The sequence below is a fragment of the Telmatherina bonti genome (assembly GCF_933228915.1).
Source record: "Telmatherina bonti genome assembly, chromosome: 17".
Lineage (NCBI taxonomy): Eukaryota > Metazoa > Chordata > Actinopteri > Atheriniformes > Telmatherinidae > Telmatherina > Telmatherina bonti.
In genome coordinates this window covers 19,235,730-19,258,781 of record NC_136615.1, presented here as the reverse complement: position 1 = coordinate 19,258,781, position 23,052 = coordinate 19,235,730, and the positions used below count along the sequence as shown (strand labels likewise).

General features: G+C 40.8%; 1 protein-coding gene across 2 annotated transcripts in view; it reads left to right on the top strand.

Moving 5' to 3' along the window:
• Nucleotides 1-23,052, top strand: part of uhrf2 (ubiquitin like with PHD and ring finger domains 2) — a 29,486-nt gene that overhangs the window by 5,169 nt on the left and 1,265 nt on the right. Inside the window, exons 2-16 of one of the 2 annotated variants that reach the window (XM_079257049.1) lie at nt 2,137-2,529; nt 3,980-4,296; nt 11,774-11,992; nt 12,109-12,218; nt 12,362-12,548; nt 13,923-14,046; nt 19,158-19,265; nt 19,373-19,477; nt 19,589-19,695; nt 19,786-19,948; nt 20,275-20,412; nt 20,626-20,884; nt 21,122-21,270; nt 21,416-21,514; nt 21,612-23,052. The exon at nt 21,612-23,052 is cut by the window's right edge and continues 1,265 nt beyond it. In XM_079257049.1, the coding sequence (XP_079113175.1) occupies nt 2,137-2,529; nt 3,980-4,296; nt 11,774-11,992; nt 12,109-12,218; nt 12,362-12,548; nt 13,923-14,046; nt 19,158-19,265; nt 19,373-19,477; nt 19,589-19,695; nt 19,786-19,948; nt 20,275-20,412; nt 20,626-20,884; nt 21,122-21,270; nt 21,416-21,514; nt 21,612-21,758 (2,625 nt within the window). In that variant the 3' untranslated portion in view covers nt 21,759-23,052. Of the gene's footprint in view, nt 1-2,136; nt 2,530-3,979; nt 4,297-11,773; nt 11,993-12,108; nt 12,219-12,361; nt 12,549-13,922; nt 14,047-19,157; nt 19,266-19,372; nt 19,478-19,588; nt 19,696-19,785; nt 19,949-20,274; nt 20,413-20,625; nt 20,948-21,121; nt 21,271-21,415; nt 21,515-21,611 lie in introns of both variants that reach the window. The other variant, XM_079257048.1, reaches the window with a different exon arrangement.

Genomic DNA, 23,052 nt, shown 5'->3' with positions numbered 1-23,052 from the left:
CTATCATTTGCTGTAGATTCAAAGCACTATAAACCGTTTTCTTCCTCAACATCTGATCTAACACAGAAAAGTTGGTATTTTTTTAATATTTGGAGCGGGGTCAAATGTTTGCTGTGTTTTCACCGCAGCTACAGGTCTTCGTCTCGTTTCTGTTTCACGTTTGTTCTGATATTTAATTTGTGTTAATTCTCATCCCCTGTTCAGCATGATGGGCTCTCATGCAAGCAAACACACTAGTTTATTTGATCTTTGTTTAAATGTCTCTCAGCTGAAGAGGACTTTGAGTGTCAAATGAAGATACCTGAGGCGACATATTTCTCGAAATTACTCTGCATACCGGGGGTTGAAAAATGTCACATACACAGCCACCATGACGGTATTCTGTCAAAGAGATGTGAGCTGTGTGAATGTGTAAAAATCCTCAACATTTTTGCATCTAGTCGGAGGTTCTTTGTTTTGAGGATTTTCAGCTAAGTGTGACTGAAGTCAACACCTTGCAGCAAGAGGCTGATCTCACTGATGAATGAATCTGCTGTAGAGAGCGCGTTCGAAAAGCAAAGATGCCATTTACGTTTGCTGCAGAGCAATTCGGCTGTGCGCTACTCTGATCTTCAGTCGGTCTGCATGACTTTCCATCCATCTAACTTGAACTCGTCAACGGCGAGGCTTCCTGCATCAGGTTCTGCCAGCAGCAGGCATATTGTCCGTTGTGGATGCTTTATGTTTCTTTTAACGTTTGTGGCAAAAGACAAGACAATAGATGAGACACAGTTACTAAGTCGAAGCCTGAGCTTAGGTACTAATAAAGACCTCAGGAAGAAAGACAGGTGAGTGTAACTACCACTGTATGGTTGTGTTTGCACCACCGCTCCCCTGATCTAAATTCCATGAGACTATTAAAAACAGGGAAGGATGGGGAAATCGTGCCTGCTCCCTCGCTGCTCTCCTGCTACACCTCCATTCCCCCCACCCCTTGTCAAATAACGAAGAAGAGAGAAGGGGAGCGTGAGCGAGTGTGGCGGCCATGCTTGTCTCCTCAGCACAATGGGTTTGTGGGGTTGAGGGTTGAAATGAATAGCCGATATGTGTAATGAGATGGTGTGTCCACCATATGCTCAACTCCTCAGGCACTGGCTGCACCGTGCAGTATATTTAACAGTATATTGGTGTGGAAGAAGACGTAATAAGAGGTTTTCGAATGGGCCGCCTGCTGATGAGGATTTTGGTGGATTTTGTTGACAACAATTGCATGTATATATACATACATACATATATATATATGATTCAGACTTGTGGGGGGTGGGTGTAAGTGTGTGTGTTACAGGGTGGGGGAGCTCTCATTTTGGTTGTCATGGCAACCCAGTCATTTCGTCTTCCCCAGCTACATATCCTATCACCATAATTCATGCGTTTTTTGTTTTTTTTAATCTTTTATTTATTTTCTCTTTTTAAAAAACTGACTAGAGCAGCAGCTTATGAGCATGTTTCTTGTGGACTGGATAAGTGAATGCAAACAGGGGCTCCAGTACCTCCCGCTGTAAGCTCGCCAGTCATTAGTGCTAATTGTTTTTCCTGACTCAGAACATGCTATTTCTGTTAACTGGGATGTAAAGTTGTCTGAGTATTGGATCATTTAAAATCTGAAAACAGACGTTATTAACCATATGTCATCTATATCTATTGCAGTTTTGATGTTTAAGGTGTTCTTTAGAAGCAGTCTGCCTTGTATATATGTCCAAGAGCGCATGATGGCTTAGTAGTGTTCATTTCCTACGACAGGCATCCTTTTAAATAAAGGATCATTATGCACAGCCTTCTGCCAAAGATTGATAGCCATTGATGAAACTGTTCAAACTAAAATTGCTTTTTAATAATTTACTTCTCACTTACATACAAAGAACTATAATTACGTCATTGGAAGGCATTTCTTTATGTTTTTTAAATAATTCTTTAAATTCAGCACCTTTAATGAGTAGATATTAGAAAGAATTGACTTTTCTTTTTGTGGATTTGATTGATTTAGGAAATATGCACTAATTTAAGATAATTGTGAGCTGTATTACAACATGCAGCTCTGATTTTGTGCAACTGCTCCTTTTTATACTTGCTGGCGACTTTTTCTTTCTTTTTATTTAGATGGAAGATGGTCAGACTCTGTTTGACTACAACGTGGGGCTCAATGACATAGTTCAACTGCTGATTCGCTCTCAGACCGACTCTCCAGACAGCCCTGCCACCAAGGACCCCTCAGGTGTTTCCTGTAGTTCTGCTCCTCCATCTGACTCAAAGTCTGAGAACTGCAACTCCCCAGTTCCTGTCTCTCCCACAGAGATGGAAATATCTACAAATATGAACAATGACAACAACAGCACTACCAGCACTGTAAATGAAGCCAAGCCAGACACCAGCGCGACTACTAATTCAGCCAGTACCAAAAATGGGTTCCAGTCTTCTCGTCCTGCACAGGATGCTCAGCCACCCACATCCAGCAGAAACACACTAATTGACCAAGGAATTGGTCTTTACAAGGTGAGGATGAGTCTGACAAACAAACAAAAACATTAATGTAATTTAGCTTTCTTGAAACAAAAAATGTCCATGTATTTGTACTCTTGGTTTTATACGTTTACCTGTATTTTATTTACACTACGCAGCAGATTTATCTCTGTAAGGAACTACAGAACTATACAGGTCTTTGGCAAGTCCTCAATATAAAGGCAGGAAATAAGGCAGCAATTTACTGAAACATGCAAAAAACAATATATACACAATATATAAGAAAGGTTTTTTTCTCTTCTAAAAAGCTTCAGAATTGTTATTTAATTCAACCTTTTTTTATTCATCAACACAACCTGAGCCCTCTCAGACAAGTTTCCTTGTAATTTCTTTCAGTAGTCTTCTTCAGGAATAGTTCTGCAGGATCTTTAAGGACATTTCAAATCTCTTCTTTGCTTTTGGTTTCTGTTCTCTGAACATCATTCCAAACTCATTCTATAATGTTGAAATCCAGGCTCTGAAGAGGATTAATCTCTCCTTAAGAACTGTTCCCGCTGATTTTCAATCCAGCTCTTGTTGGATAATTTTGGCATACCTCAACTGTTAATTCCTATCATGGTTCCCTAAGAATGGCTTTTCAACAGCCATTATGGTACGGAGACAATTTCTTCAGAGGGTTTAGTGAACAGTAGCTAGACCAGCTGAAGGTGTAGATGCATATCTCAGGTTCTGTTAAGTCTTCAATAGATTTTGATCGCATTTCTTTTATTTTGATCCCCATCTAGGTTTTAGGCCTGCAACATCTTTTTTATTTGTTCCGCTTTTTTTCCATTTTCCTTGATATGTTATAAAAGTATGTTTTTTTGTTGGTTTGTCGACTGTTATGTCCTGGAATTGGACTGTTTTCATGCTTTATGCTCTGATCCAGCATGCCAGCAGATCAATAATCAAGTAAATTAATTGGAAATATGCAGCGTCACTGGATATCCAGGTCACACGTTTGGGTTTTTTTGTAGGCTGAAGCATTGACCATAATTTCAGTATTTACAAATAAAACCAAATGACATAAACATGACTGATTTGACAAATATCTTCCAAACTTTTATGCAGCATCTCTTTCATATAAGACTTCATAAAATGATTTTACAGGCAATTCATTCAGGTATTGGTTGCAGTAGTGTCTTTTATTAGCTTAACATATTCAGTATAAATTGATAATAGATAGGTAATAGAAATGACTTGTGTTACTCCTGTTTGGTGTTTTCTCATATTTGGCCATTATTTACATTATTTTGCAGAAAAACAATTTTGACAAAGCTATGCAATTTTTGCGATAGGTTTGGTGTAAATCCCTGAAATGCTGTAGTAACAACCTTGAGAACTGAAAGAAAAGATTGATGTTCTTCATTATGATCACAATTTGCAGTTAATGTGCATATTGGTACAAGTCCAGAAACCAGGCATTATGTTTGTGTCTCCTCAGATAAACGAGCTGGTGGACTGCAGAGATGTAAGCATCGGTGCCTGGTTTGAGGCCTGCATTGAAAATGTGACGCTCGCTCCCAAAGGACAGATAACACCCACCAAGGGTAAGGTGGGTCGCCCCCCAAAAAGGACTAATGGAAAGCTGGAGGCTGAGCAGGGACAGACCAACAGCCAGGGTCAAACCACGGACAGTAATAAGAACATTGTTGTGTTAAACTCTGAGAGTAATGGAGCGTCCACCTCTCAGACAGACTCTACAGCAAAGGACAGCAAAGAGAGAGAAGAGGATGTAATTTACCACATTAAATATGAAGAGTAAGTAATGGCTTATTATACTTGGGGAGAAATGCTGCTGGAACGCATCATCTGGGATGTTAATCCGAACATTTTAGCAGATATCTGCATATGTGTGCTTGTGCCGGAGCATTTTGTTAAGAGAAAGAAAAACGATTTGAGATTATCAGATGCTAATTGGGATCCAAAATTGACAGTGCCTCTGCTCTGTTAGTGCTATAGTCAACCTCCTTCTTAACAGACACTCTGCTTTAGCGTTTTCTGTGTACTGAATATAAATACATGGTGTTTGTACGATGTCTGAGAGCATCAGTAATGGCGGCTCTGCTGGAATTGCTGCCTGCTTTATCCTGGCAGGCCAAGGGATGGAGAACGGGGTGGGGTGGGGGGGAGTAGTTGATGCTACAATTTGGACTCCATCGCTTATATTCCCCTTTTCCAGCAAATTCATTCAGAAGCCGATGTTTCCATGGTAACTCATGAGTTCTCAGGAGCATTACTTTTTTGCTTGCCTCCTTCAGCTTTGTCTGTAATTGCTGTGAACATGAAACTGGTGAGACATAGCCTCCTTGCTCTGTCTGTGGCTGTGTGCATGTTTCTGCTAAGGGCTGTTTTTCCAGAGTAATTATATCGGTGTTTGTTGTGCAGTCAGTGTGTGTGACTGTGTGTGTGTGTGTGTGTGTTTGTGTTTTTATGTAGACTTCATCCCCATTTCACATTTCTCAATCTTCCAAATCCCTTGTTGTCAAATTCGATTTGTTGTATTTATATTTGCAATTGGACAGGAGTGTTCCTGCAGGGACAATCCAATAATTTAAACCATTTTGTTAAACCCCTCCCCAACCCCCATTTTCAAACTGTCTCCATCTTTTCTTTTTATTCAGTCAGTTTGTTGTTTCATTTCCATATACATTTAATTTTCTTACATTTATGATAGTTAAGAGAGACATAAAGGGCAGAAAACAACCAGAGTGTCACAGTGATATGTGGCCCGTGCCTTCACCAACAGAGCCAAAAAATCCCACCCCCAGTTAGTTGATGCTAGCCCTCAATGCAAATCATCAAATCATCAAATGGTCAAACAGACCATTTGTCTCTTTTTAAATGTATTATATACATCTTGGTCTGGAGTGTTATTGTAGGTTTCTTCCATCACTGCGCTGGAGTAACGCAGAGGATGGGTAAGATTGCTGTGTCGTTGCATGCTGCACCCCCGCCCCCACCGCTCCCCAACATAACACCTGCCTACATAGCCTGAGCAAGACACGCTTAGTCCTTTACTATCGGCCGCCATGTTTTGGCTGCAAGTCCACAGATTACAATGAGCCACCAAATCAAAGGGAGCGATATGTTGGGAGAATCTCCTTTTGGCTGTTTAAGGGAAGAAATGCGGCATGTGTCTTTGTGTGATGTGTTCTCTCGATCCTTAGATATGGTTGAATAGTTTATTTTGGCTGAACCAAGGGTATTCAGGTATTTAGTGACAAAAGAATCAAATAAAAGAGAAAGGGGGCTTGCACATTCTTTGTTAATGCGTATGTTTTCAGTCACATGTTGGCATTTTAGTATTAATGGCATTGACTAATTTTTATATTTCAGATTGTATTATTTCATTTTAGATACCTAAAAACATGTTTAAGCCTTCTCTGACTGACAACAGAGATTATGTCTGTTTTCTGTGACAAAGGAAATCATAAATATTAAGATTTACTTTTTGATCCTGGAACGATGAACAGTATATTGAATATGGCTTATTAGGCAAGTAAAGCCTTTATTTTTGATAATTGTTTATAGATGCAGGATTCACTTATTACTCTCATCCAGTGGGTTTGGTCAAGCGAAGTCTGCAGCCTTTGATTTGCTTCTTTCCAGAAAAAACCTCAAACAATAACTTTTAGGAGATGCAGACATGGACTTGAAATTGTGGAAGTGCAGTATAGGTTTTATGCTGAAATAGTGAACTCTCAAAAGTAAATAATGTAACAGCATTGAATTTCCAATGCTGATTCTCAAAGATTTTTCTTTTTTCATAGTTCCCTTTGAATATGGCCAAAAGTTGTGTTGAGGTTGGCTGCCATAAACATAGATGTTCCAGGCAACAGGAGGTTGTTCTTCAATCTACCAAAAAGACTCAAAATCCCATAATGATGTGAAAATGACGATTACTCATTAAGTGTGTTAATGATGAGGAACTTGGAGTCCTATGAAATATTTGAAAACATTTACGGTAATATAGCATCCCTGTTTAACTTAGTTGTTATTGTATAGATGCCAAAAATACCACGAAATTAATCTGATCTGCTTTAAGATAAAATTATTGGCATAGGTTTCTCTGAAGGTAAACACATCTCTTTCTAAATGTTTTTATTTCTAGATTAAGTCAGTTTATTCATTTCTATGAATTTGATTATCATGTGTATAACTTGATCAGTATTGTTGTTTTGATAAGGAACACTAAACATTCATTGTTAGTTGTTTTGTAGTTTTTAAGGCTGGAGACTTAATTTGCTGAGGTCTACGAAGCCTCTGACCTCAGGTAGCGGCCTAAAAATGCTCCCAGCAAAAAATACAAATAAGGAGAAAGGCTTCAGTACACATTTATTGTTGGTCATGTGAGATGATTGCGAGTAATTACTTCATTCTGATTCTGTTTTAGTTTGAATCTGTTTTGACTGCTTGTTACCGTTTTCCCTCGTGCGAGTTGCACAGGTTAAAATAAGTAAATCAGACATGCCGAGCTCCATTTAGCTGCTTTGGTTTCAAAATTTTGCTATTTTGCATCCTATCTCACGCACATTGTTATGATTTAAGTCCATTTCATACTGGACTAAATGCAAATTATCAACTGCAATGAGATGAGGTACGATTGGCAATTGGTCACCTAGGTATTTGTGTAGAAGAGCAAGCAAAGTCTTAAAATAAGTTTTAAAAATGCACATTTAATGACTGCAGGCTCTGAAACTGACCAGGATACCAGTACTCTGATATTTTGAAAAAAAGAGAGCGTTTTCACAGCAGATGATGTCTCATGCTTAGACCAGATTCTCACTGCAGAGTGGAAAAATGAACCAGTTTTATCAGAAAGTCAGAAAATGACAGTCCACCACAATTTGTAGAAATCAATGTAGTGCCATCTTTTTTTGTTGTTGTGTTTTATAAGGCTGTCACTGTTGTTTGATGTAACACCAAGACATGCAATAATAATAAACACTTGGATGGACACATTCCCAACATCTCATAGCAGAGATCACTAGCTGTTATCAGGTGATTTATAAAATCTGAATTAATCAAATTGTTGACCTTTCATGCTTTACCAAGTCCTAACAACACTTTTAATTCATTTCCTTTTTTCTAAGACAAAACATTCTCAGTAATGCCCTTATCCATTGTTACAAGATAAATATCTTTCAGCTCTTTGTATCAAGAATAATGATTTCTTTTATAACTATGTTTGATTTTTCACTGTTAAGCTAAATTTGGTGCTATGTTAAAGTTTAGCTGAGGATTCTAATTTACATGGCTCCACATACTCAGTGAATAGATCTTACACTGTATGAGGTTAGTGGGTTTTGATATTCTTGTTCCCTAAATACCACTGAGAGAGTTTGAGCTGCTGTAGTTTCTGATTTAGTGAGTAGTTTCACTTTGGCTTCGCTTTCTCGCTGTCTTACTCACCCACTCTTTGTCTCCTTTTCTGAACAGAGTAGTCATTGTTTTATTACTGAGTTGTATCCAGAGCCAGTATGATAAAAGTGAGCCACTAGAAATGGTTGGCACTTACTCCTCTCAGATATCTCAGGTATGAAAATATCTTTTTACAGGACAAATACAGCAGAAAAAAAGTTATTCTCGTTATATTGTCATGTTTAACATTACAGCAGGGGACGTGTGGTCTGTTTTGGTTCTAGGATCTCAGTGGATCAGAGCCACGCTTTGTTCCAGTAAGTTTTTATCCATATGACATGTCAGAAAGATGGCAAACAAGACCAGAAGGCCATTTGTCTAAGAACTTGACTTGTGTAAGTTGCTTAGTTTTTAGCAGTAGCTCCACAGAGTTGTTCAGAAATAGTTTGAGGTGATGTTAATGTTCCGATGTGATGCACTCGAAAACAACATCCACAGATAGCAGCCTCCACTCTTTAACCATTAGCCCTTGCTTGTAGTTCTGATGCTCCTGTTGATCTACTGCCAAACCTTCTAGCAGCTGTTGCCAGCACCCAAATGCTCAAACACAATCATTTCTTTTCCGCAGGCCTTTGTCAAGTCCAAACCGAATTATTTTATGGGTTACCAGGAGGTATTGTGCTAAATAACTGCAGGCTGGCAAAATATGAGTTTTGGATTCATTTGTGAATGGCGGGTCAGGAAGCAGCAGGAGAAACTCTGCTTTCTGCAGACTTGATGGTTTCAATGTCCTTGTGCAACCTAAAATTTGTAACCACACAGGCCGGTTGCAAGTCTTCTGAAAGTGGATGCCATGACAAAGTAAAAGCAAGCAAACATACTAGTTTCTATATTTTGAAGATGCAGCACACACTGTTGCATTTTTTTGCTCTTTCGTGGTGGAAATCTGAACGCATGCTGTTCTTTTGCTCGTCATGAAGGCTGTTATTTGTAGTAGATTTAGAAACCGATCTTATTTTCGCATTCAGCTCATCTTATGTCTGCATTCATTGCCAGAAACAGGACTCGAGTGTGTTTGAAAAAAAAACCCCCCAAAAAAAACCCCTCAAAGTGATCCTATTATAAGTATCCAATTGAATGGAATCAATGCACAATTATAAGTCAAGCATTGAATTAAATAATAAGAAAATAGTCCAGGCCTTGTAATTCATGTATCACACCACAGAGCTAGTAACCTAAATTTAATTAAGCTGAGATGATACAATCGCGTCACCTCATTAGTATAGTGATAAAAAGAACAGTTTTCTGCTTTACTTTAAATTGAAATAATGTGGATCATATAATGGATTTGTTTAAACTGGATTATAATTGGACTGTTTCTTTAAAAATGCTCTGAGATGACATCGGTTTGAATCTGTGCTGAATTGACTTCATTGATTGAAGTTTAGTGTCGACCCTTAAATGTTCTTTCATGTCAAGCATATTGAATGTGGCCGTGCCAACATAACATTAACATTTAAAGTTATTCTGCGCAGCTTGATGTTTATTGGTCTGAAGTAGAATGTAGGATTAGAGCATGTATGGTCTTAAAATTCAGTCACTTCTGCTGTACTGCTTCCTGATTTACTGCCATTGATGCCAAGCCTCCATTGTGCTGCAAACTGTACCATGATCTTAAAATGTTGTCATGTGTCTGTGTGAGCCACACACACACACACACACACACACACACACACACACACACACACACACACACACACACACACACACACACACACACACACACACACACACACACACACTTCCCAAAACCAGAATAATCCCTTGAGCCTAAAAAAGGAAATCCCTGCACTGTGCCCTGGACAGGTCTTTCTGGGAGTACTCTAGTTCCAGACTATCTGTGGGTCATCCCCTGTCAGTATGTAACAAAATATGTGCCATAACAAGAAATACTGTATGTAGTCTGTCACAATATGCTACTTATTTTACAATTTTTTGTTTTGCAAAGATGAACAAGCTGTTGATGATGTCCACCAGTGCAGATTGTGTGCAAAAGTCCCAAGTTTAGACTCGCAAAAAGGCTCTGCTAGCCCATGCATGCAATCCTCTACTTTAGCCTCCTGTTGTGTGAGCTGACCTGAGTGTACAAAGTGCAGTCCGTGCTAATACGTTCTTCATCGACATACATAATTACTTGCTTTTAGAAAGCAAGTAAGTGAGCTGAACCTGAATTTCACATCTTATGTTGCATATTTGTTTAAATAATTTGTGGAAATAAGTGGAACAATTACATATTTTTGCCAGATGACTCCTTAGACACTTTTGATAACTTTTGTCAGTTTCTGCTTCATTCTGCATGTTGATGTCAAACATCTAATGGTCCATTTAAATAATTAAAAATGATTAAATTACGTTTTTTCTTTTTTTTTTCTTTTTTTTTTTTTAATAACTTTAATAATAACTTTGTTATTGCTGACTTTGACAACAAGGTTGTCATAATTATCCTTAAAATTCCCATATAAGGTGTTTTGGGTAAACTAAAACAAATACTGTAATACTGCCCTGTTTAAACTTTAAGCGTAATTAGCTTTCCATACAAATCCACTTATGCTGTTTGTTCTGGTCAGTGTGTGGATGTTTTATTTAGCTTCATCCTGACATTACCATGTATTTGCTTCTCTTGGCTTTTGTTTATCTTTAGTCAACTCACCTTTAGTCACTGGGTTGCAGCTGCTGCCATTTGCAGCCGACGGGGCTGCAGTTCCCAGAAACTGTGCTTTGGATGTATAGTGACTCAAACTTGATCAAAGTGTGCTTTGACTTGAGATATTTTCTTAAACGTCTGACTCTCAATAGAACAAAGAATATAAAGTATTTTTCCCTGAACAGAGCAGTTCCAGTAACTTTGTAACTTTTGTAGAAGATCCAGAGGTCAGTTAGCCCCACATATGTTATTTTAGTTACTGCATTAAATTGATCTTCTGCATGGATGAATGTGGTGACAGGCAATACCAACAAAATCCTTCATATTCCTACGCTCAGACATCCAGTGTGTGTGCTGTTGAAGATAAGTGTCTCATTATATCTAGAGACTGTATGTAAATGGGTTTTATTTTGATTAATATTAAGTTATTTAATTATTTTAACGTGTAGGAGCTGCGAGTTCATGGTGAATCAGCCTTGTAAGTTCCTAGCTGACAGCTTGTCCTTTTTTTAAAATTGATACTTGGGTGCATTGATCAAAAGGACAAGTTGTAAAGAGACAAGTTTGTGACATTTTTCCTGTTCACCTGGACTATATTCCTTCAATTAACAGATTAATCATGTATGATGCTAATAGCATTCATTTACACTTGACAGAAACTCAGCAGGTTTCAGTTATTATGCTGCAATATTACAATTGATAGTATTACATAACGAGTATTTGGCTTTTGTTGTAAAATCTGCTCCCGTTACAGACATTTTTCCTGCTTCTGGTCTTTTGTGTTGTGCAAAGCTACACAGACTTGCTTGTTCCTTCACAAGAACATTTCTATTCTTTGTCGGTGCAGCTCTCTTTGCCTTGATGCGCTGTGCTGTTCAACATTCTTTGCACAACCACCTGTTTTTACCAAACTTGTTGTTTCGAATGTCATTTTAGTACTGTTTTGTGCCCCATGAAACTTCTGTTGATGTTAGAGACTCTGTGATCACTCAGCCCTTCCTATGGCCATTTGTAATGTACTTAGAGTGCATTTATGTAGCTGTCCTAACATGCACATAGTACGTGTTTGTGTATACTATCTAGAAAAGTACTGGCAGTAGATCTGACAAGAGAAGATTGCACATGATACACCTTTACCATCTCTTATCTGTCTTCGCCTTTCTCCTCCAGTTATCCAGAGAATGGGGTGGTGGAGATGCAAGCAGTACATGTACGACCACGTGCCAGGACCCTACTAAGGTGGGATCAGCTTCAAGTGGGGATGCACGTGATGGTGAACTACAACATGGAGACACCAGATGAGAGGGGCTTCTGGTTTGACGGCGAGATCGTCGCTCTCAATCAAGCCTCCCGCACCAATAAGGAGCTCCGAGTCAATATCCTCCTGGGGTGAGGATGTAGCAAGAGGATTAGAGTTTAATTTTAGACAAAAATTAATATTTGGATTTTATATTGTTGTGCTATTTTTTTTCCTTCTCTGCATTGATCTCAATGCCTCCTCTCAGGGGCCCCGGAGATGTGATTGGAGATTGCAAAATTCAGTTTTTAGATGAAATCTACCAGGTGGAGAAACCAGGAGCTCGTCCGCTCTCTGGTGCAGACGGACAGTTTAAACGTATGAACGCCATTGCACAAACACTCAAACAAGCTGCTAACTCACTTAATATTATCTTAGTGCTTCACACACATACTGATGTGCAGCAGTGTCACAGTATCGTTCTGTTTCTGTGAATTTTTCTTTCTTGCTTATGGCTCCAGGGAAGAGCGGCCCAGAGTGCAAGCACTGCAAAGCCGACCCTGATGCAGAGTGTCGATTCTGCTCCTGCTGTGTGTGTGGTGGGAAGCAGGATGCTCACATGCAGCTGCTATGTGATGAGTGCAACATGGCGTTCCACATTTACTGCCTCAACCCGCCTCTGGCCACCATCCCAGATGATGAGGACTGGTGAGAGAGTGTAGCTCAGCAATTAGCCACACAATTCTGCATATCACAGTCACTTTAGGAAGGTTGATTATTGGCCGATTAATTCAGTTTGGACGGAGGTGTATTTAGAGAGACATTAAGTCAGGATTGGGGTTAAAATCAATGTAAAATAAGGACATAATGCACTCACACGTGACACTTCATCTACTGCCTCGACCTTGTTTTTCTGCTGGAACTGTGTTTGCTTTAAGCCAAAAGCCGAGTCTTTTATTTTTGGTTTTGCCCATCACTCACAATTTAGGAATGAAATCCTAGAAAGTACTGTCCTACTGAAAATGACTAATAATCCTGTACTGATGTATTATATCCAAGTGGGAATGGTATTAACGGCTTGAAAATATAATGATAAACACATTAAGTGCAAGCAAGACTGAACAAAAAAAATTGGATTAATAACAAAATTTCCCACCAGAGATGACATAATCTAGTCTCAAGTATCAGATTGGGGTCAAGAGCAAGACTCTTTTTTTGATCATTATGGTATCTGAGTACACCTCAGCTTTAGATATGTATGGTTATTGATATATATGGGTAATTGACACGTCTTCATAACTAAAACTGTTTCTTTTCTACTGTAGATAATTTGAGGCAGAGTAACATGTTCATGAAAAGTAGGTGAGCACAGCATCATGCTGTGTTTAGTGCTAATTTCAATGTTTTATTTGCACATTTTCCCTTTTAGATGTCCCACTTTAACTTCTGCGGTAATATACTGAGTGTTATAAGGATAGTCTAGAAAATAATATGTATTTTTTGTCTAAGCTGTAATGCTGCAGGATGTAAATGTGCAAAAAGAATTACAAAATGCATAGAGTTAAATGGATTTGAATCTAACAGCTGTACTTTTAAATGTGCATGTGGTTTGTTGCAGAAAGTATCAGATAGGTTCAGTATGGGCTGACACGCAATCTGTGTCAGATTGGTGTTGTGAAAAAAACAATCTTGGTTTACTAAATTTTGCTTGATAAATGATTACTCATATGGGCTTTAGATGAAATAACGTGCATGTAATTACATATTTGTGTATGTGCACATTAATTTATGTGGGCTGTATTACAATACATGCTTTTTTAGAATGTGTTATTTGTGAAGAAAATTCATTAATTTTTTAACAAAAAGTAATCTGACAGACTTTGATTGACAGCAGCATTAGTGATTATTGTATCGTTTAATGTAGATTTTCTCTTTTATTTGACTTCATAGTTTATTTCAGTGTCTGTGTCAGATTAAGGCCAGAAGGTACTTTGGATTTTGCATCACTCTAAAAATGTGCAGATTTTAAGTGTCAAGCAATCAAAGTCACTGAGCAGGTAATTTTTCCTTTTATTCTGCTAGGTACTGTCCAACCTGTAAAAATGACACCAGTGAAGTTGTCAAGGCCGGTGAAAAGCTTAAAGCCAGCAAGAAGAAAGCAAAGATGCCTTCAGCTACAACTGAGAGTCAAAGAGACTGGGGAAAGGTGAGATGTGAGGGTACCAGAGGGGGCAGACAGTGCAAGGAGGACGGAGCTGAAGGAAAGGCCTTTTCTCAAATCAAATTCACTTTATTTATCCGTTAGGAACTTCATTTGCTGGTAGAGCACAACCATGACAAAATAAAATAAAAAGAGACATGTCCACACACACAACTCAACATGTCAGTTAATAAATAAGTTAAAAACAACAATTGACACCAATATGCCATACACAGTCATAAATATAACAGTCTGCAATAGCCATCAACCATTTAACAGACGGATAGAGGTGGGAAGGAAGGTGGAAGTGGCCCTCTTTGTTCTCAGAGGGAGAGACCTGTACCTGCGCCCTGAAGGTAACAGGGTGTAGTGAGAGTGCAGGGTGTGCGAGGGGTCAGTGGAGATCTGGGTGCCTTTTCTCAAGACTCTGGTGTTATAGATGGTACTGAGTGACTGCTGCTCCTGACCTATGATTTTACTACTGATTTTAACAATCTTATTGAGCATGTTGTGATGAGTGAGAGTGAGTAAACCAAACCAGGCAGTGATGTTGAATGTGAGAATGGATTCAATGAAACATTTATAGAAGGCAGTGAGAATGGACTGGTGAACCTGAAGTTTGCGGAGCTTACGGAGAAAGAAGAGGCGCTGTTGACATTTTGAAAAGATCTGTTCAGTGTTGAGTTGGAATGTGAGTTTATGGTCAATTATGGAGCCAAGATATTTGTATGAATGAACCTTTTCAATTATTTCATAGTTTACTGTGAGTGAGGAGGTGGAACACTGGCCATGGTGGAAATAAATTACCATTTCTTTGGTCTTGGATACATTTAGATCCAGACAGTTGTCCTTACACCACAGTGAGAATGAGTCCAGTTCTGATTGCAGAAGTTTATCGGTATTTGTGGTGTCAATGATCACGGTGTCATCTGAGTACTTGATATATGTTATTCCTGGGGTTGAGCTCCTACAGTCATTTGTGTATAGTGTGAAGAGAAGTGGAGAGATGACTGAACCTTGAGGAGAACCGGTAGATATTGTCCTGGCAGTACTGAGGTGACCATTCACCCTGACCCTCTGATCCCTCCTGGAGAGAAAGGAGAGGACCCAGAGGATGAGGTGGGGATTGGCATCCATCCGGAGCAGCTTACGTCCCATGAGGTGTGGTTGCACGGTGTTAAATGCACTTGAGAAATCCACAAAAACCAACCTGACATGGGACTTGGGCTTCTCCAGGTGGGTGATGGCACCATGCAGCAAGGTGAGCACAGCATCATCCACCCCTCTGCGCGGCTGGTACGCAAACTGCAGTGGGTCGGAGAGCATCCCCACATCAGCCTGCAGCTGGGCCATGACGAGCCTCTCAAAGCTCTTCATGACCAGAGATGTTAAAGCCACAGGCCGATAGTCGTTGTTGGTGCTGGGATTGCTCTTCTTTGCCACAGGGCAGATGATGGAGGACTTCCAGATGGAGGGGACGATGTGCTCAGCCAGGGAACGGTTGAACAGTGAGCAGAAGACACCAGCCAGCTGACTGCTGCAAACCTTCAGCAGGCGCCCGCAGATCTGCTCTGGTCCAGGAGCCTTGTTGGGTTTAATCCTCTTCAGAGTGCGCTCCACATCCACAGGCAGCAGCTGCAGGTTCTCAGTGGGCTGAAGCCTGGAGACGAGCTCTGCAGAGAGCTCCTCCCTCTCCTGGGTGTAATCACACTGGTCGAACCTGCAGTAGAAGGTGTTTAGATCTTCAGCCATGTGGACACACACCTCTGAGAGCCCAGATAAACACACCTGAGAGCCCAGACAAGGCAGAGATGGAGGGGAGGCCAGCCAGGGTTTTAACGCCCTGCCAGGCATTTCTGGGCTTACCGTTGTTGAAAAGCCTTTCAACCCTGTCTTTATAAGCTCTCTGTGCTGTTTTAATCTCTTTATTCAATCTATTTTGAATGAGTTTGCCTTCAACTTTATTTCCTGAATTAAATGCTATTTTCTTCTCATTTAGGGTTGCTTTAAGTGATTTTGTTATCCAGGGCTTATTATTTGAAAACACTTTAACAGTTTTAGTAGGGACCAACATTTCCACACAGAAAGAGATGTATGATGTTACTACATCAGTGGCCTCCTCTAAAGTGTTGCCCTCTGTGAACACCTCCCACTGTGTACACTCAAAACAACCCTGGAGTGTCTCCTGCACCTCATTGCCCCACTGTTGGACCTTCCTCTTCACTACACCCTCTCTCTGTAGTTTAGTGCGGTATATTGGGACTAGGTGGACAACATTATGGTCTGCAGTACTGAGAGGAGGTTTCTTATAAGCTCTATATGCGTCTTTAACATTGCCATAGCAGAGGTCAATTGTTTTATCGCCCCTAGTGGCACATGTGACGTACTGATGGTAAGTAGGAAGAGTCTTATTCAGTCTGCAGCCATTAAAGTCCCCGAGAACAAACACAGGAGAGTCAGGGGAGGCAGCCTCAATTTTATGAACACAGGACGCAATGGTCTCTGATGCACGCGTGACATTGCCTGATGGAAGGATATATACAAGCACTAACGCGAGCTGACCAAACTCGCGGGGCAGGTACTTGGGTCTAAATGTCAATGCGAGCAACTCCACATCAGTTGTACAGCAAGAGTCGATGACAGCGGACGTCCTGCTCCACGCGTGGTTGATGTACACACAGACCCCGCCCCCGTGTCTCTTCTGGCTGCTCACCGTGTCCCGGTCCAGCCGCACAGGGGTCCCAAAGCCGCTGAGGGAGAGCTGTGAGTCCGAAATAGCACCGTCAAGCCACGTCTCCGTGACACATATTAGACCCGCGTCCCTATATGCCCATTGGCACGAGATATTCGTGTGCAGCTCGTCCAGTTTATTGCGAAGAGATCTGACATTAGCGAGCAGTATAGAGGGGAGCGGAGGGCTTTTTGAAGTCCGGGCAAGATGCTTCAGCCTCTGCCTCACGCCTCCCCTCCTCCCCCGCTTTCTCCTCCACTGGAAAGGCCCGCTGCTGCTGACTCCGCGTTGACCCTGTAGCATGTCGGTCCAGTTTTGTAGACCCGCTGGTACCGGATAGTCCACATCCCGCAGGAGTAACAGATCCTGCCGGCTGTACCGCACAGTTCCACCGCCACGGATTGCCTCAAACGCGAGCAGGGGCCCCACAGTAAACCAGGTGAGCAGAAGAAGCACAGGCACACACTTCCTCATTGTGACAGGTCACCAAAAGCGATGAGAAATAAAGCTATGAATGTTCGATCGCGCCCAGATCAGTCTTTAAGGATCAAGCGTACATTTAGGCAAAACATGCCATTCACAAGCACACGATAAACGGCAGAATTCACCGCTTTTACAACAAACAATCCCGCACTCAAGACGCCCTTCCGCCTGTCGCCATCACAGCGCCACTCAGACGCTGTGACCTGCTGTGCTTTCAGGTCAAAAAGCACTTTGTCTCAAAAGTTTATTAGTACCAGCAACTTTTCCAAGCTGTTTTATCCCTTTCATTTACCAAACTAACTGAAAATGCTCCAAAGTTTTGCTCGAAACACATAGGCTGAAGCAGCCGAACGTTCACTCACGATGAGGAAAAAAAAGATTTAAAAATTTCCAGTTCCATTACTTAAAGCACATAATCCATTCTCAAAAACTGCATAACCACTTTGCTGATGGTACTTCATGGTCACATGTCAGCATCTTTCAGATGCTCCATTCTTCTTTCTGGCAATTAAAATGTTCATCTGTATCAGACTGAAACAGAACTTTGGTCTGCAAAATGATGAGAGAAAACAATTGGTTTGAGAAGAGTGTGACTTCTTTTTAGTTTTCACTTCAATTTATTAAATTATCTATATTATTTTTTTTTATTATTTATTTCAACATATTATATCAGACTTCATTTTTTGCCCTGATTTCAGATCAGCCTAAACTGATTTCTTAAGCTTTTTTTATGTTCCAGATCAGTTTTTGATCCTGTTGGTCTCTATTTAACCTTGGATCAAGTTTCAGTCATGATTTTGGCTTTATTTATTAATGAAATTAATGACCTATATTATTACTAAGATGATCTGTAACCTCCTCTCCTTCTCTTTTTCTTGGCATTAAAGATCACATGCCGGGAAATTATATTTAAACTGTTTACTTGGCAAAAATGTAAACCATATCATTTGAGATCCTGAGGCAGAAAATGAGACAGAGGAAGACATCTGACATTTATTAGATTTTTTACAGTGCTTATTCCAAGCACAGTGTTAAATATTTTCCTGAAATCTCCACAGATTCTTCTTATGGCAACAGTTTTGAGAAATTGCATGGCGGCTTGTTTCCATCCTGGTGTCCCCCCCCCCCCCCCCCCCCCCCCCCCCCACACACACACACACAACGCTCTGCTCCATAGTGTAATGTGAACAATGCCATTAAGCATGACTTAGCCACTCTCCTGGAACTGCTGATGGAAAATAACTCTTTCCTTTACCAAAATGCTCCCTTTCTCAGCAGACTAATTGAAAACAGTCCAGCTTGTGTGCTCAGGCACATTTAAGTGCTGTGAGTCAGACAGTATTCATATTTTATTGCCCTTAAAATAAAACACTTTGCTTTGTTAACGGGGCTAATTTATCCTCATTTTAGAACTTGTCCGTGCAAGCTAAATGATGTATTATGTTTTCTAAAAGTATTGCAAATACTCACTTTAAATATTTTGTTTCATTTGATGCTCACATGACGGCTCTGCTCTTGAATGAATGAAAGAAATATATGATTTTTGCACGTATCCTCCTGACTACCAGGGAAAAAAAATGTTTGACTACAAATGTCCACCACAGAGGACATTGCTTAAACTTTTAAATATTGTGGTAAATTATAGTTATATTTATCTAAGAAACGATTTAATGTGTTTGTAAGATAATTAATGAAAATATAACTACAAAATTTCAAGTAAAAATCAGCACAAAGAAAAGTATTATGCACTTTTGCTTTTCCCATAAAACATGCTTGTTGCAATGGAGGCCATTTTTGTCCTCCACAGAGGACAAATTTGAACTACTGGTAGTCAGGAGGATATATCTACATTAAATGGCATAATTGTGCTAAAATGCTGAATTCCTTCCCAATGTAATTGCAGGGTATGGCCTGTGTGGGGCGCACTAAAGAATGCACTATTGTTCCTTCAAACCACTATGGACCTATACCTGGTGTTCCTGTTGGAACCACCTGGAAATTCAGAGTACAGGTTAGTTATCTTTTATACATTTTTACATAAATACTCATGTACAAATACTCATGGCTCTACGTTACTTTTCATTCATAATTCTCTTGGTCTCTGCTTAATCCCCGCAGGTCAGTGAAGCAGGTGTTCACAGGCCACATGTCGGCGGCATCCATGGACGTAGCAACGATGGCTCCTATTCACTGGTGTTGGCAGGGGGCTTTGAGGATGAAGTGGTGGGTTTTATTGGTGTACTTGCGCTTCTTTTGAGCCACGTGTGAAGCACAGGGATGCTTCCTTCAGCGCACTTTGCTGATCTGTGTTGTGGTGACTGTTCTCTGCGGTAGGACCGGGGAGATGAGTTCACCTACACAGGCAGCGGTGGTCGCGACCTTTCTGGAAACAAACGCATTGGAGAGCACTGCTTTGACCAAACCCTGACTCACATGAACAGGTAGATTATTAAAACATGGATCATGACGATTATTCTTACTGCGACCTGATAAACATCCTTCTGTTCTGACTTGGTTCCTGAAACCTGCAGGGCATTGGCCTTAAACTGCGATGCACCTCTGAATGACAAAGATGGAGCAGAGTCCAGGAACTGGCGGGCAGGAAAACCGGTGAGAGTGGTGCGCAGCTCCAAAGGTAGACGTATCAGCAAATACGCTCCAGAGGAAGGAAACCGCTACGATGGAATTTACAAGGTACTGTCAGATGTTGTGGGTCAAAGCAGCACGACTGAATTTTGTCCGATTTTCAATCTTCATTGCCCCCTAATGTAGGATATTTCAGCAACCATCTTGGGGTCTTGTCTCTTCTCTGAGCTCTCTGTAGCCAGTAAAAGTCAGTTTGATGTTGAATCATGTTATCTCCTGCTGTCACTTTCTTCCTTTCCCTGACCTCTCCGCAATAATGTGCCCTTGAATTTCTTTGCTAAAACATACACGTGACTTTTAACATGCAAAATATGTTGAAATGCTGGCATGTGATGCAGTGGTGTAAATACTGTTGTGGTTATGCTGGCTTCCAGGTGGTAAAATACTGGCCAGAGATTGGAAAATGTGGTTATTTGGTGTGGAGATACTTACTGAGACGGGATGATCTAGAACCAGCACCATGGACACCCGAAGGACTGGAGAGGATCAAGAAACTGGGCCTTTCTGTTCAGGTTAGACTGTACTGAACTTTTATTTACTTTGTGTGTGCAGACAGAAACGCTTGTGTACCATCATTATTGCAGTTTAGCATGTTTTTTTGTGAAGTCCTGTAGAATTCCACTTAGTATTTCAGTTCTGTGCCTCTTACCAATGCATATTTTCAATAAACCACTAAGTAATAGGTGAATAAGTATTTCAGTCTGGGCTAATGTCTCTTTCTGCAGTACCCGCCGGGCTACCTGGCAGCCATGGCTAACAAAACAAAGAAGGAGGCATGTGCTAGACCGGGCCGTGGCGGTCGCAGTAAGCACTACCCAACAAGGGGAAGGCCACGGAGACAACGCAAAATCAAGGAAAAAGAAGAGAATGATGAGGAAGAGAAGGATGAGCTTCCAGCAGCCAAGATGGAAGAAGAAGAAGAAGAGGGAGAGGAAGAAGAAGCGCCACAAAGTAACGGAGCGCAGAAGCCAACCGAAGATAGTGGTGGGTGCTTTTTACAGATGATACTCAAAGCAGGTCACACAAGAAGTTGTGAGAAGAGGACAGGTGAGAACAGCATGACCAGTGAAACATCTTTAAGGGGGCAACTAAATATCCACCAGGATCTTATTTGTAGCTGCTGCATATGATGTCTCTTCTGTATTTCTCTTTAAGTTTCACTACTCTTCTCTCTCCAAAAGTCGCTCTTGCTTTTTAAGACTTAGCGTGCATCTTTATCAGATTTGTCAACAGCAGCAGAGCCTCCATCTAAACGGGTGAAGATAGAGGAGACCTTCCAGCTTACGGAGCAGCAGCAGCAGTTGATCAGAGAGGACACGGCCAACAAGAAGCTCTGGGATGAGGCCATGGATCACCTTAAAGAGGGGCCGGTATGTACACTTTGTGTCTAGATCTTAACTGCTTCTTTTCACTTTCCTCTTGAATTTTACAACTTGTCCATCCCTGATGTTACTTGGCAGAGCTTTTTGATTTAAAGCTTTTTCCGTTATTTGTTTGGTTGTGTTCTTGTTGAAGAATTTCCTGCGAAAGATGGAGCAGATCTTCATGTGTGTGTGCTGCCAAGAGCTCGCTTTCCAGCCAGTCACCACTGTCTGCTCACACAATGTTTGCAAGGTATATGTTGCACTCATCTTACCAGATGTTATTTGTGCTGACTGCTGCACAAAACACACCCTCTCCATATAATTTTTCTGGCTCCTTCCATCCCTAGACTTGTCTCCAGCGGTCTTTCCGAGCAAAGGTGTACACCTGTCCTGCTTGCCGTCATGACTTGGGCAAGGACTATGTCATGACCCAAAACAAGTCGCTTCAGATTCTGCTTGACCAGTTCTTTCCTGGCTACAGCAAGGGCCGATGAGGTCGAAATCGCATTTATAGCTAGGATACGTACATACATGCACACAAGCATCCGTTCTGTGCACCGTCGTATACCGTCAAGCACCTAGAGCTCCACTTTGAAATGCATTGCGCTCACATAATGTACTTATCCACAGGCAAGTGTATATTGCATATACAGCCATTTATGTATACAATCATTCATACACAAACAACCTCAGTAGGGACTGACCTCATCTGCTGAACTTGGACCGTCTCCATCAACATCACCAGCCTGACATTCAAAACCAAGGACATTTTTTGAACCTCCCTACTTCTGCCACAAAAGCGGGCACAAAAAACAAACGCACAAAAAAGCTCATGTTCCCACTGACCGTCATTTTTTATTTTGTTTTCCTTTGCTATATATTGTCCAACGGTTCCGTTAATTGACACACAGCTTGTTGTTTGAGTCCAAACATATCCTGACATCCAAAGTCCTGCCAACCTCTGTGTATTTGTACCATGTATGTAGTCTTACTCCAGAACCCTGAGCTGATCTGAGAGCTTCAACTGCTAAGTAACAGTGCTCAGGGCCAGGAGGATTGGACCGAGAGATGCTTCTGTTATGGCAAGGTCAAGTTAAGAGGGTCAAACACAATATTAAGCTGAAATGAAGTACTACATTAGTGATTTGTGCAGTAGATTTTTTCATCTCTAGGCCAGTCAGTGGCATTTGCTTGCATCCTGCTAGGTGCTCATGTCACTTGGAATGATGCCATTGCTATGCTTTGAACAAATACGAATAACGAATGTCTCACCGGGGGTAACTGTCTGTGTTTTGGCAGAGAACAGAAATTTGCAGCTGTGTCTTGTTTGTTTGGAGTGTTGGATGTCCTCCTTAGATTTAATGTGGAGTAAGAAAAGAGCTTTACTGGAGAAAAAAAACACAAAGCTGCAGAACAGATCAGGGGGGGGAAATAAAGAAATAAAAAAAAGTTATGGTTTACAGTTCCACTTCAGAAGTCAAATGACATGGATCAGACCTTCCTCACGCATTAGATTAGTATGTTATTTTGTTTCTTTTATCCATCATAGAAACACTGATGTAATATAGATGATCAAGATTTATCTGCAACGTTGCAAAATGCTTGAGGAGCGTTGGATGAGCTGCCTGCTTGTTCTATTCAGCGACATCTGAAAGGGCACACTGTGGTTGTCGCTGGTGTTACCAAGCAACCGAAATTAAACAAGAGCTTCACAGAGATGGTTAGCTCATATTGTACTCGGCGGATATTTATCAGCTGTTCTACCTGTTTGTCAGCATTCACATTGAT